At 35.3% G+C, this 14,624-nt stretch overlaps 1 protein-coding gene across 6 annotated transcripts in view; it reads right to left on the minus strand.

Moving 5' to 3' along the window:
• The window catches only part of SCAF8 (SR-related CTD associated factor 8), a 171,644-nt gene that overhangs the window by 110,109 nt on the left and 46,911 nt on the right, over positions 1–14,624 (minus strand). For all 6 annotated transcript variants that reach the window (XR_012041526.1, XM_072856062.1, XM_072856061.1 and 3 more), the window contains 11 exons: positions 13,742–13,873; positions 13,473–13,585; positions 12,769–12,962; positions 10,070–10,170; positions 8,275–8,388; positions 7,439–7,595; positions 6,103–6,233; positions 4,350–4,494; positions 3,733–3,813; positions 2,909–3,130; positions 559–2,266 (listed from right to left, as the gene is read on the minus strand). Coding sequence is in view for 5 of the 6 variants with exons in the window: in XM_072856062.1 (XP_072712163.1) it covers positions 573–2,266; positions 2,909–3,130; positions 3,733–3,813; positions 4,350–4,494; positions 6,103–6,233; positions 7,439–7,595; positions 8,275–8,388; positions 10,070–10,170; positions 12,769–12,962; positions 13,473–13,585; positions 13,742–13,873 (3,084 nt within the window). In the remaining variant the exon portion in view is untranslated. Of the gene's footprint in view, positions 1–558; positions 2,267–2,908; positions 3,131–3,732; positions 3,814–4,349; positions 4,495–6,102; positions 6,234–7,438; positions 7,596–8,274; positions 8,389–10,069; positions 10,171–12,768; positions 12,963–13,472; positions 13,586–13,741; positions 13,874–14,624 lie in introns of those variants that run through there.

Below are 14,624 nucleotides of genomic sequence, written 5' to 3' on the forward strand. Positions count from 1 at the left end.
GAGGAACAAATCACAAACACTTACTTTAGAGAAAACAGAGACTATAGTGTAGATTTTACAAAATCACTTTTAATCTCTGTGTGATGCTCCTTAAATAACATGGGCCATTTCTTTTTCTGCCGAATTGTAGGAACATAAAATATCACAGCTTTGTCTATACTTTAAAATTCTGCAGCAGCCTAAAAACACGGACAAGATACACCAGCACCTGTTTTCAAGTATAACAATTTCGATAGCCAACCTAAGGGTAGTATCTAAAAAAATTCCATTTTCTTCCATAGGAAGTCTTTGTTTGACAAGCTGTTATTTTACCTTTGTGAAATTAAAAGCAAGTGGGGGAAAGTTTATGCTTTACCAGAGAAATAAAAAAAAAGTTTACCTACCATGTTCAAATTAAGAACAGTGTTCTATACAAGTCAGTTGTACAGTTATTTAAGTGAAAGATGAACATGAACATCAGATTAACTTAATTCTGGCAGACAAAAGTGAACTGCTACGGTCCAGTCAGCCATTTATCTATTACAGAGAGATGACAACTTTACAAAAGGTATCTTTTACCTACTGAGTGATGATTATGTCCCCTCAGTTTCTGTGCTTTCTACCACTGGTTCACTTTCTATATCAGCTTCTGTGTCACTCTTCTCTTTGTTTATCTCGACGGAAGATGTCAGTTTTTCATAAAGTTCTGGATCATCCTGCACCTGTGCAGTTGGTGGCTGACTTTCTGTCTCTGTATTTTCACCGTTTACCTGGGGCATATTATCGGCTTTGCGTTGGGAAGTGGCCCCATCAAAATATTCAAAAACCCGTGGATGTGGAGGGGGGATCCAGTTGTTTGACATTCTGTCTCTTCCAAACCTGTTCCCATTAATTTCTCTGCAAAAATTAAAATCTCTGTCATCCCTATCCCTCTGTCTTTCCCAGGGTCTTCTACGGTCATCGAAATCTCTGTGAGCATCTTGTTCAAATCCTCTATTCCAGTTGGGACCACTTCTACTATCAAACCTATAGTTTACATGCCGAAACCTCTCTCTGTCTTCATGGAAGCCTTTAGGGCCACCATAAATAGGGAAGGCATGGTGCTCTCTTTCATCATAATCTCCTCTCTGTCCCCAGTGCTTGTCTGAATTGAAACCAAAATGCTCTCTTCGACCAAGGTTATCTATACCTGGTCTTCCAAAATTTTCTCTCATGTCTACATGTGGTCTTGCAAAGTGTTCTCTTCCATCTACTGGAGGCCTTCCTATACCCTCTCTTGGATCAACTGGTGGTCGTCCAACAGAATCTCTGACATCCACTGGAGATGGTCTGTTAAGATTATCTCTGTTTTCCACTGGAGGAAAGCGATAATCTCTGTCTCCTTCCTGCTGAATGTTATCGCCTCCAAGTGGTAGTCTTTTCTCTGGATTAGAAATGCTATCAATATTTTGTCTTCCTGGTGTTCCAAAAGGTCTTTCTGTTTGATTAAAAATATCTCCTGGAGGAAAAGGACCTCGAGGGGGTGGGTGAAGAGATGGATCAAGGATTGCTGGAGGAGGAATACTACGCTGTGGTGGCATTCCTGGCTGCATTAATGGAAACCTTGGCCCAGGCGAATGGGGCATTAGGCCTGGACGGATATCTATGAGAGGCATTCCCGGCATCCTTTGACTACTAATATTTAAATGAGGCATGTTTTGAACCCCAGCTGGATGCTGCATTGCCATAAGTCCAGAACTACTTGAAATATTTGGTGGTGGCACTCCCATAAGTCCAGAACTACTTGAAACATTGGGTGGTGGCATTATGAGAAGCCCAGAGTTGCTTGAGACACTCGGTGGCTGTACTCCTGCCAGAACTCCTGAGCTGCTTGAGACATTGGGTGGTTGCATTCCTGTCAGAAGGCCAGGGCTGCTTGAGACACTGGGTGGATGCACTCCAGCTAGGAGCCCTGAGCTACTTGAGACATTTGGTGGTTGCACTCCAGCCATAAGTCCAGAGCTACTCGAGACACTGGTTGGCTGAACTCCGCCAGCAAGAGAAGAGCTACTGGAGACACTAGGTAGCTGCACTCCTCCTGCAAGACCAGAACTGCTTGAAACAGTTGGTGGTTGCACTCCTACAAGTCCAGAGCTGCTTGAAACACTGGGTGGCTGTACTCCCCCTGCAAGTCCAGAGCTACTTGAGACACTGGGTGGTTGCCCTTCTCCAGTAAGCCCAGAACTGCTTGAGACGCTGGGTGGCTGCACTCCTCCAAGTCCAGAGCTACTCGAGACATCACTTTGCACTAAAATGCAACAACAAGAAGAACAGTTAACAGAAAATGCTAGTGTAACACATAGCATTCAAAACAAAATGCAGCTTAATCCATATTCAGTTAATGCATTCAGTAACAATACTGCTGACAAGGTCTGTCTCAGATTCTATAACGAACATACATCATTTTAATCACATTGGTGATAAACAGACATTATGCCACAGAAATGAACGTCTCTACATAGCAAAGAATGTACAGCAGCTTAAAATTGACAAACCCCACAACCATCACCCAATTTATGCAAGGGAAGTATTAAAATCTTTGAGGTAATTCTATAAGCGTTACACTATCCTACCCTCTCCTGCTCCTTTACATTGCCACTTGTGTAGTAAGAATGCACTTTTAAGAAGTTTTCTAAAGGGCTCCCAGTCTCAACTTTACTTCTCAAGTCTAGGAAGAAAACATCCCTGAGCATAAGCTGCTAGAAATCAATGATCAGATGATGACAAAGATGGTTCCCACCACTCCTCTAGCTTAAATTGAAAATTATACCCAGCCTAAAACTTTCTACTCTGTAGTTATTAGTGCAATGGACTACAATCTGCAAAAAAACCCTCAGAAGTATGACATTTCCTGTATGCGATCATATCAGACAATAAAGACATTTCTTACCAGATCTATTGTTTTCACTGGAGGAAATCTGAAGGTCTGCAAGATGCGATCCCTTTTCATCTGATTCTGGTTTATTGATTGGCAGAGGATTAAAAACGTTTCCAGCAGATAATGTTGGAGTAGCTAGATTGCTAGTAACTGTGCCAACTGGTAGAACAAGGCTAGTAAAAGGAACATCCTTCATTGTCTCTTGTGCAATTGGTAATGGAGGCTGTACTAAAGCTGTAGAGAAATAACAGAAGTGTATCACAGTAATCATATATTCAAGCCTTCAAGATTAGTTTGGCAGAGGTCAGGCTGATAAATCAAAATAAGTGAAATTAATTACCCTAAGTGTTACATTTTTTGATAATAATTTCTTACCCTCAATCAGCACTGTAATATTTAATTTTTTTGTAGAGACCATGAACTGCAGGCAATCTAAGCAATCAGTACTCTTTAACAGATATTTTTAAGCATTAAATGAATACAGTTAAAAGGCTAAACAAAAATAAATTATAAATTATTCAGTGACTAACACCAAATAGCGCAAGTAACAGATACATGTTACAGACAGGCTCAAATATTGAACCATGCAAATAATAAACAATTAATTTGTGCCTTTTTTTTTTTTTAGTAACTCTATGGTAAGTGTAATTTTTCAGTCAACTTGAAAAGCTCTCAATCTTTTTCTCAATACCTGCTTAAACCAGCTAAACGATAACTTCTGTGTTGATATTTTCCGTTATACAGGATTAATTTGCTTTTGATTAAATAATAAGTAGTATATCAAACAATTAAGCTTTTCATAACACACAAACAACTATTAGAAGAATCAAACTTACGTGTTGGAACAACTGGTGGGACAACAGGTGGCGGGACAACAGGTGGTGGGACCACAGGTGGAACTGGGGGAGGCATATAACCTATATGGAAAAAAATTACAAATTATTACAAGGGAAGCAAACAAAGTTTTGCAGTAAAAGCTTGCCTACATTATTCATCCCAAAAAGCTGCATCACTGAAGACTAGCAAACAACAAATGTACAGGAAGAGGCAATGGTGGTTATTGTTTTCAAAACCAACCCTATTTTACTGTAGATTATCTGTATGTGCATCTTTAAAAGTGATTTATGCCAGCAATATCCAAAGAAGAAAATTAAGAGCTTCAAAGTTTTCCAAAGAAAGGAGATTAATCTTAAGGATTTTTAAATTTTCATTTTTATCAAAGTTCAAAAAAAAATTCTCCTGTAATTCCTATTCTCGACAGGATACACTGGTAAAAATAATATTGAAGTTAGACATAAGAAATTTCATACTAGATTAAAATTAAAGATTCAAAGGTCAACTGGCTCAAACAGTAACCAGTAGCTGATGGAAAACTATACAAAGCATGATGTACACAGAAGCACACAAACTGGGTATACTCATTGCATGCTCAACTTCATTTTTACTAACTTACCTGGAGGTGGCTGTGAAGGGTTGAAACTTGCTCGCAAGAAGGGTGGAGGAGGAATTGCGCTATAACCAGGAGGAGGGACAGACATTGTGACAGGAAACGCAGGTGGAACCAAACTAACGGCAGGCACAGCTGGAGCTACTGGAATCTTTTTTCATGGAAAGAAAAAACAAGCAACTTCAATACTTAACAGTGTTCGATGACTTAATTAAAAGAGGGATAAACTGATTCAACTGCAGTTCATGTTAGGCACTAAATGTACCAAAGACTTTGTATATATTCTGAACACCCTGAAGAATTAGACTGCATTCTGAAGTGGTACCTACACTACAAGTAAACAAGGACACTGGAGGAATCCTATGCTACCTTTTCTTTATTCTAAAAAGAACAGAAAAATACATGGTTAAACACTATACTTATTCAGATATAAAAATTTACCTATGGGAGAGAGGTGAATGCAGAAAGGGAGAGAGAGAAAAGGAAGGAAAATGTAGATAGTGTGGCAATTTGAGAGCACTTAGAAAACAGTGATTCTATTCTCATTAGAAAAATTTAGGTATTTTAGAACAGTACTAGAAAGTTGAGTTTACTGTATGTAACCATAAGGCTAATAATCCTGATGAAATCCTGAAAATTACTTAATATTTCTCAAACTTCTGTTTGAGCTACGTGTTTTGATACAGTGCAGCATAATTACAAGTAATTAGCAGCACAATAAAAGCAATATATGTGTATATTTAAATGTATACTGATCACTGTACCCTAGGAGACAGTTGAAATAAGAAGACTGAAGACAATTTTTGTGAAAAGAAAAAAGCTCAAAATTCAATGCAAGTAAGTGCAAATATGTTAACTTCCAAAGTAATTTATGTCAGCTCAAGTACTAGAAATGTCTAGACGTGTTAGGAAAGATAAATCAGTAATAATATGAATATAAAAAATTTTGTATTAAGCAACTGCTTCTCATTTTACAATTTCACATGGTCATTATAAAAAGGATTTAAAGAATTTGACAAGAAGCATTTGCATTTATACTTGATAAACACATGTAGGATAGTATACTCAAGTAAAATTACACTGTATTCCTCTAGCCTTCCACAATACCTTGCTACTGATTGGATGTTAGTAAAAATTCTCTGTTTTAGCGGAAGGAAAAAAAAATACAGCCGAGAATCAAAGACTCTCATGAATTAGTGCACATAAAGTGCAACAGCACACTACTTGAATAATCAGATCTTTTAAAGATGAGACTGGCCCTAAGAATTCCTGCCGAAAATTACTGAGAAAATAATTAAACTTATATTCAAAGCTGATATGGGGAAAAGCACATAGGCAGAAAGAAACAAGCACAAGAAAGAAAAAGATTATTGCATTGCTTAGCTTACAGAAATATGCTTTGCTCTATAAGCAAAATACTTTCTATAAGCTCATTTTAATTTCTCCTTAAAAAACTAATGTGCCAGTATCTTCTTTTATTATTATTTATTTATTTTTACAATTGCTCTGTCTTCAACATTTAAGCCTTCATTTGAGATTGCACACAAGTTTGGGATATGTTGTACATGAAACTAAAGATTTTGCTCAACCACGGCAACTGATTCTACTCAAAAATATTTCAGAGATAAACACACATGGACGCAGGACTTAAGAATTTTTTATTTAAGTACTTTAACTCAGCATTAAAGTTTATCTGTATCGAATAAAAAGTTTGCCCTCCAGTTCTGTGGGGTTTTAGCAAACTCAGACCAATACAAACCTGCAGCATAGTGACTGGTTGTGTGTAAGCTTCTGTCTGCGTTGTAATAACTGTACTCTTATCAACTGCAGCACTCTGCGTAGTTTGAACATTTTCTTTAGCAGCTTCTGAGCTTCTGGCTGTTTCCCATTCTTTAAAAAAGGTATATTTTTATAAAAAGAAATAAAAAGAAAAGTAATGTGTTATTTTTGTTTAAATACTAAAAAGTCCTCTTCCTTCTTAAATTATAAATATTAATGTGGTATCTATATAGAGTCATTACATATAACCCCCAAACTCATTGCAAAGAGAAGCAAGTGCAATTATTTGTTATTATATGTTTTAAAGAATGTAAAGTATCTTTAATCACCTGCAATACTCTGTTTAATTATGACTGTATACAAACTGATTTTTCAAAACTTGCCAAGTTTTTTCACCAACCATTCTGTTAATAATTTGTAATATAGAGTATGCTCCAGTTTTCTAAAAACTGCTGTTGTCCACATATCTGTGTTATCAGCTGGCTACCGTACAATGACAGAGAATCCTCATATTAAACAAACCTCACCCCAACCACCATTTCTTCCTTCTGCCACTTTCTTAAAAAGTTTTGTATTTCAAGGATAACATAGTGAATGTATTTTGGTAATGTTTCATGTTTTAAGTTTTCTGGCATTTATATTCAATTTTTACTTGAAGCAAGACTGCATTTTGACCTGAAAAATTATTGTCGCTATTATAAAACAGTCTTAAGGTACTGCTTACTTCAGTATAGTCCAGTCATTTGGTGCTAGATCTGTTTCAAGAAAACACAGTACTCATGAATCTTTTACAAATTTAACAAACCTCTCACTTAACTGGGTTTCAGAGTAAGGTCTAACATTACTTGCTTTCCTGTCTCTTCAACTTTATGGAGGAAATACCTTAAGGTTCAGCTAAGCTGTGCCTATTTGGACAAGTTCCAATTCCAACTTAAGTCTTATACCTGAACATAAGACTCTTCACAATCACAAGCAGATCATAATTTCTACACAAATTAATATTTTACATACTTGGAAATGAGTACACAGAAAATTTACAACTGTTTTAAAAAATGCTAACCTTTATTAACTTGCTTAAATTAATTCCCCTTTGTCACTAATTCCTCATTGTCATGACAATTAATTAGTTACTTGTCTACAAAAACAATCTAGATTTCATTATTACAATGCCATTTATACTGTAAACAAGTAGCTATTAAAATTTATGTAAATTGAAAAAGAGTATGTATTACCTAAAACAATAAAATTTCTGAGGATTTGCAATTACCAAAATAAACACATTTTCTTACTAGGACAATCATTGTTAGTGTCCGTACCTGTATTCACTGTCTCCTGGTCAATCATGCCACCTTCAGCAAAGCCCTCCAAATCATCCAATTTTACTTTCTCCCAAGGAATATATGAAACTCCCAGATCCACATCCCAGAATTGCTTGTATTCTGTTTTCACACCTTTATTCAAAGCCCAGGCAATCTGAAAACAAAACCCAACCAGAGAATCTGGTTAAATCATATAACCTGTGAACAGAGTATTTCAGATCACTTCCTTCATGTTTCTGTCACTGCAGATCAGTCTTCAGTATCTATTTACTGAAGTTTTAACAAATTTTTAATTTTAAATGAACCTGTAGGAAGTTTACTTGGCCTCTGCAACAACAGGTATGTGGAAGATTAATTACATCAAAAAGCTTAAATTTGTTATACATTAATTCTAACATATATATGGGGAAGTTAAAAATACAGTATTTCAAGGACTCATCCTAAAGCATCAAAGAAAATAGAAAAAACCCACAGCATTTAATCATATACTTAATTCTGTAAGAATACTATCAAATGTAATATTAAGTGATCCACTTGGGCAGGTACAGGACTTAGGTTGTTTACAGTCTTGTACTCTTATCACTAGCATGTACATAAAATGTTCTCCAAGTATTTCCTAAGTGTCAAGTCATAATTCCATTTTACTATCTTCCATATCGCCTGTTAAAAGCTGCATTTCACACAGAGAGGAAAGAAAACAATTTACACCTTATTGCTTCATTCTTCTTCTCCATATTGTACATTTGAATGAACAGCTGCTAAATGACAAACCATCATGTTAAAACTGTACTGTATTTGAAATGGATAGCATCCTTAGATTAAAATCAACTTACCTTAATAATTTTAGACCCAATTTTATAGGACCCAGAACTAAGTTTCTGAAGAGCACGATACGCATCTTGTCTATGAACCATACAGACATAAGCACAACCTCTTGGGGGAATCATCTACGGCAAAAAAGCAAAGGTGTTTAAAAAGTAGGAAAACCAGTACTTCAGATTACGTAACTATACAAGTGAATACTAATACTAAAAAAGGAAAGGCTTACATTCTAAACAATCGTTACCTTAATCAGCAATATTAACAATTTTGAGCATCAGCAAAACTTAAGAGTGATATTGGCAGGGTACTTCAGTTATAACATTTTCAAGAAGCAGCAGCAAGCTGAAGAATGGGTGCTAAAAATGGCATGAAAGATTTGAACAACATGGAGCAGGCAAGAATTGGGAGCTATACTATGACAACTTCAGAAAAGCAGAGGTTGCTACCTCTTATTAAGCTCCAAATTCACCACAATCTGAGCAACCACCTTTCACAGAGGTGCAAACTAGTGATTAAAAGTATCTTACATTTTTGAAGGGTAGAGTTCTCATTCCTGAAGTGTGATTTCCATTAGCTTTAATGTTTTATTTAGGAAAGAAAAGTATGATGTGGCATGTAATCTTTGAAAGTTTGCAAATCATGTATGACAACTGCTTTAGTTTTAGTCAAATGTTGTAAAATATAGGTGTGCTTTTATGTTGTTTAGGAGCACAGAGTAACATAATGCACAAAAATATTTAAGATAACAGATTTTAATGAAGTGTTACAAAAATATGTTTAAGACATACAACGATGTTATCCTAGGTACTTAAAGCTTTGTGGAACGTGTACGATGAACTATTTACAGTATGGTTTGCTTCTGAAACGTAACAGGCACTGGGACATTATGGTTGTCACATTACTTTCCTTTGAACCTTCTTAATTGCTAGTCCCTGCAAATCAAAATGAGGCTTAAATGTCAGGCTATGATTTTTTTCTGACTTGTGAAGCTTTTTGAAAGATTCTGTAATGCCACAAAAACTGTTCCTTATTAATTATATATATGAATATATAACTTGATATAATTAAAAGTGTTAATGAAAATATATAACAATTTTACTATTAAAAAATAGTGAAAACATCTGAAATGAATGAAATTGCACGAGAAACCCTTTAAAACTGATGAAACAAGAGACAAAAATCCATATTTCCCTCATGTAGATACGTTATTTTAGGAGAAAAATACTTTCTCTTGAAGCTGAATTCAGGCAACACCAAAGTACGACTCTAAACATCTACATCTAAATGACTAAATAATGAGAAACGTATCTCCTAATTATAAGCACCTTTTTGTCACATTTTAGAATAAATACTTGTTTACAGTACAATTTCTTTTCTTCTAAATGTTTTATCCATGTTGATTCCACTTAAGGAACCCTCTGTATGGAACGTAACCAAAGCGCAATGTGGATACACATCAGTTTCTGTCCATTAGTCCAAGGAAAAATGATACCTGTCCCGTGCCACATCACAAAAAGAGAAAAGACATAACTTTTTATTTGTTAAGACCCTGGTTTAAAAAATTGTGTAAATTGTTAGTGCTTGGGAAAAGCCATTTTACCACAAAGTGCACTGTCTTTAGTGCTTCAAAAGACAGTACCTGGAAACCAACAAGCAAATATCATAGCCACAGTTTTTAAACAGTGATTAAAAAAAACCAGTCTCCTTAATACAAGCTTAAGCTGCTAAAAGGAATTCAGAGGCATAAGCATGATTAAGTTGCTAGTCTGCAATCACTGAAAATGCATGAATAAGGCGCTTACTTACATTAATAGACTCTATTTGTCCAAATTCTTCAAACAAGTTAGTTAAATCTTGCTGTGTAGCCTTCTTGTCTACTTGACCTACCCAAAGAGTAGTACTGCAAACTGTCAAGAGACACATTCATGTCAATCAAAATACTAGAATGTTAGCTTATAAAATACTCTATAGCATGGATATAAAAGGCTTTACAATTGCACAGAAATCACTGATCAAAAAGCAAGAATAGTAAATCTATTACTTTCTATATAGAGATTAAGTACATTAACAAAAATATTAAAAGGTTAAAAGACACCAAACAGATACTCAGTACAAGTGTTCATTCTTCTTGTTTCATTTTCTTTTAAACAAAATAGTTGTTTTAAAAGAAATGAAAAAATAAAATTCTGTAGATTATTAGCTAAGGTAAACTGCAGTAGAAATTACTAATAATAATTTCTATTCCATGTTCCATAAAAACCATGCCTATAGGATTTAAAGTCAGTTTTAACAAAGTAAGATTAAGTTCTAACTGGCTAGAAGTGTATTAAAGAAGGAATTTAACTGCACTATTATGCAATGCATTTTCACCTGAAAGAAACAGAAACTATACTTTTACTTTACCTTTGGGCCATCCCAGAAAGACAAACTTGGCCGAAGCCCACCACTGAGCTGAAGATGTCCATGATACTTCTGACTCTTGTCAATTCCACCACAAGCCCAGATTCCTGCAATTTGTCTCCCAAATGCCTACCCCTGTCCCCCTCACCAAATATAAACACTGACATGTGAGCTTGAACTTCCTTCTTCCATATGTACGTGGTTCCAGTTCTTTCATCTTCCAAATATTACCCAATCTATGTGTGCAAGCCTTGACAAACTATAGCAGTTATTTCCACTTAACATAGTGTGATCTAAACCAGCAAGAGATTAGGCCAATATTGGTAGTCTTCCTCAAATTTCTTACTGCCCTGAGTAATCCATCCAGGATCTTAAAGGATCTAAGGCAGAGCAAAATCAGACAACCTGGATCTCTTGGGCCTGCCCCATCCTGAACCAAGGAAACATCCTTCATTATCATCATGATACATCACATGTCCTTCCTGTACCAATCTTGGTGCACCAAACTGGAAACCAGTGTTGTGTGTTCCTCTATCAACTGGTATTTTCAAATGACAGCAGTACTCAGTGGTACTGAGAATGACCAGCCTTAAGATTTCTCTTGGACAAAACTTGTTCCTCACATGCTTGTAGATGGCCCTTTTGTTTCGCATGGTGTTAAGCTCTATGATACAATTCTTCAGACCTCATCAGCAAGTGGTAACAGTGGCTGTCACTGAACAAATTTCATGAAGTAAAACGCTTGTCAGGTGAATTACCTATTTATTTATTTACCCCCCCCAAGTTTCCACACTTCACTTAGCCTTCTTAATATCTCCTTTCCATGAGCCAGGTCACTTCACAGGACCTAACTTGCTGCTGTTGTTCATCAGGTTACTTAACATCCCTGCCTCCCAGTTCCCATCCATTCTGATTATACCTCTGTGCTTTATGGACTACTGGGAGAAATCTATGCCATAAAACTGACTTGCCTCTTTTCATGTGAAAAGCCAGAGAAGAAAAAAAATATACATCTAAACTGTAGAAAAGTCCTGAGTTTGAAGCCACCTTGGAATTATGTAAAAGATTAATGTGAAGAGAACAGAACACTCTTTCCTTTGCAAAAATGAATTTTGAACTGCTTGTCAGATAAACGATATAGTTTTAAAACACAAAATAAATGCAAAACTACATCAGAAACTATGTATAAACTACCTAAACAAAGTTAAATTTGGGAACACAAGTTCATTACAAAAATAAATTAAGTACAATTGTGCATCCCAAGAATCCAGAGTCCTGCTAACAGCAGCAATGGGCTACACTGATACAGTAGCAATGACTACACCCAATTTCACTGTTCTAGAGCTCAGCTCAAAATACATTCCCTTTGATTTAAGCAACTGTGTGAAGGAAGTTCTCCTTATCCCTGCTACTTTCCTTCTTTTCAGTATGCAAATTCTCTGTAGAAACAACAGCAGTGCACAGTAGCACTCTGCAGAAGCTGAAATACAGTCGGTTTTTGGATACCTTCTTAAGATACAACCATTATGGTGTGTCTTATGACAGCAAATGACTTGTTTCACATTTCCACCAGCTTTGGCTCTATGTTCCTGTGAAAAGCTATTTAAAAAGCACTCTAATAAAAGTTTAACAAAATTGGCCTCTATTTAAGATATTCAGCAAAGTGTCCAAAGTGTGTACCACATACTTAAATGTCTTATCAGCATACCAATTTTCAGATCAAGCGCTGTTCATCTTCGAATGCCCCATAGAAGACAGCATTAAAGAGAAAGCAGATTGTAACTTAGGGACAGCCCTTGCTACTCTCTGTTCAGAAGTAAAATAATTGGTGCAACAGTATGAGTAAAATCATCAGCAGAACAGTATGACACTTGTTTTCCTCTAAGATGAAATGATGTACCTGTCTAAGCTGTAACAAACATCAGAAATTAGATTTATAAAAAAAAATTATGATTTGTAACAGTATTATTTTGTAACAGTATGTTACAAAATTTAGTATGTATTTTGTAACAGTACTCAAGCTAAATCTTGTTCTTTCAATGAAAAACAAAGCCTTTTTCCCCTTTAATACTACATTATTAAAACAGTAACCAGCTGCCACTTACCACTTAGTGTTTTTGACCGTATAGGAGGCAATCCCTTTTTCTGACGTTCTTTTTCCCTTTCCCTAGCCCTTCTTTCACTGGAATATGACCGAGATGACTTTCTCTTCCTTTCTCTTGATCTTGACCGTGAACGTTTTCTGTGTTTACGCTTACGAGAGCCTGACCGTGATCTAGACCTTCGTTTTCTTGGTGACCTACAAAATACTTAATTTCAGTATGCCAAGTTTAAAATAAAAAATTAAAAATTAAAAAATTCTAATTTAGTAATCTTTTAACTACAATCTTAAAGCATGATACAGACATTTCTGTTATATTCACTCAAACTGCTTCAGGAACTAAACAATGTCATTAGTGTGAGGACTAGAACATACACCTTGAGCTTAAAACAAAACAAAACACATTCAAGAACTTCCATAACAGTATATATTTTTCTGGCATAGAAAACCTGACTAGCTGCTAGCGTTGATTATTTTTGTTACCTGAGCAGGTCTTAAAAAAAATTTAAAGTAGACCATGGATGTGCAAAATGAACTGTCATACAGAAAGTCTGCATCTAATACACATATATTAAATGAACACTTTCTTTTCATTGCCAAAACCTGCTCATGACAATTCTGGAAAATACAGAATTGAGAATGTTAATCACAAATTGCAACTTTGTTTCAGAAAACCTTCATTTACTTAATACAAGTTAATTATGAAACCTTGAACGAGATCTTGAACGAGTTCTTGATCTTGAACGAACAGCTGATTTCTTCTCTTCTTGTTCAAAAATCTCTTCTTCAGCAACATCCTGTCCTTCATCTATATCCATGTCCTGAGGTCAGACATAACAGATGTTCAATAACATTTAATAAACATACTCACAATATATACAACTACATGAAAGCATACATCCACATCACCCATTTTGAAATCATCTTAGTATGTGTTTTCCTTTCAAGTTCTGTAATCAAATTTTAAATAGTTTTACCTGTTGTTGAATATCCATTGAATCATCTACATTTGTTTCCACTTCTAAAAACTGCTGCTGACTACTCCCTTGTGATGGTGAGGCAGAGTGCTCTGAACCAAAATTTCCTTCTTGATTCTCCTCAGGGCTTGCCTAAATAACAAACAGTAATATATCATAAAAAGCCTCATAATTAAAAACGCTTACTGTGTCAAAATTTAATACTACATGAAACAATTGTTCAAATATCTCTGAAAAACCTATTTATCAAGTTTCTCTTATTTTCCCACTTCCCATTCACGTGAAAGCTGAACTAGATGTCACTCCATTCCATTCCTTTTTTTGTATAAAATACAAAACAATAAATACAAAAACTTAAATACGAAACTTTGAAATAATTAATATTCCTGACTATAAAAAAATTACTATATATTTGCTGAATCAAAAAAACCAAAGTACACTATTTGTTGCTTAATTTAGGTGGCTTGAAAACAAAAACTCACAGGACAAACAATAGTGATGGCAGCCATATGTACCGTGACACTGAAAGATACCCATTGGTCACCCATCCACACACATTAATAAATTATATTTTGCTATTAAGATAATGAAAATATTCGCAATACCAATTGAACTACTTAAAAAATTCACATTTAACTCCAAACTTTCTTACAGTATGTGATTTAAGACAAGTAATTACTACAAGATAAGGGAGGGTGTTCTGTCATTTATGTCAGCATGTCAATTATGAGACCTAACAAAACAAGCAGTTCTGAAAAACAACCAAAATTAAAAAATGTAAAATACAAATTGTTGATTTGCTAGAGAAAAAACTATAATGGCCTGTACATTGTATCGAAAGTACAGATTTGGAATAAACATCTGTAAGATAGGAAAGAAATTT

Source organism: Ciconia boyciana, chromosome 3, assembly GCF_034638445.1.
Source record: "Ciconia boyciana chromosome 3, ASM3463844v1, whole genome shotgun sequence".
Lineage (NCBI taxonomy): Eukaryota > Metazoa > Chordata > Aves > Ciconiiformes > Ciconiidae > Ciconia > Ciconia boyciana.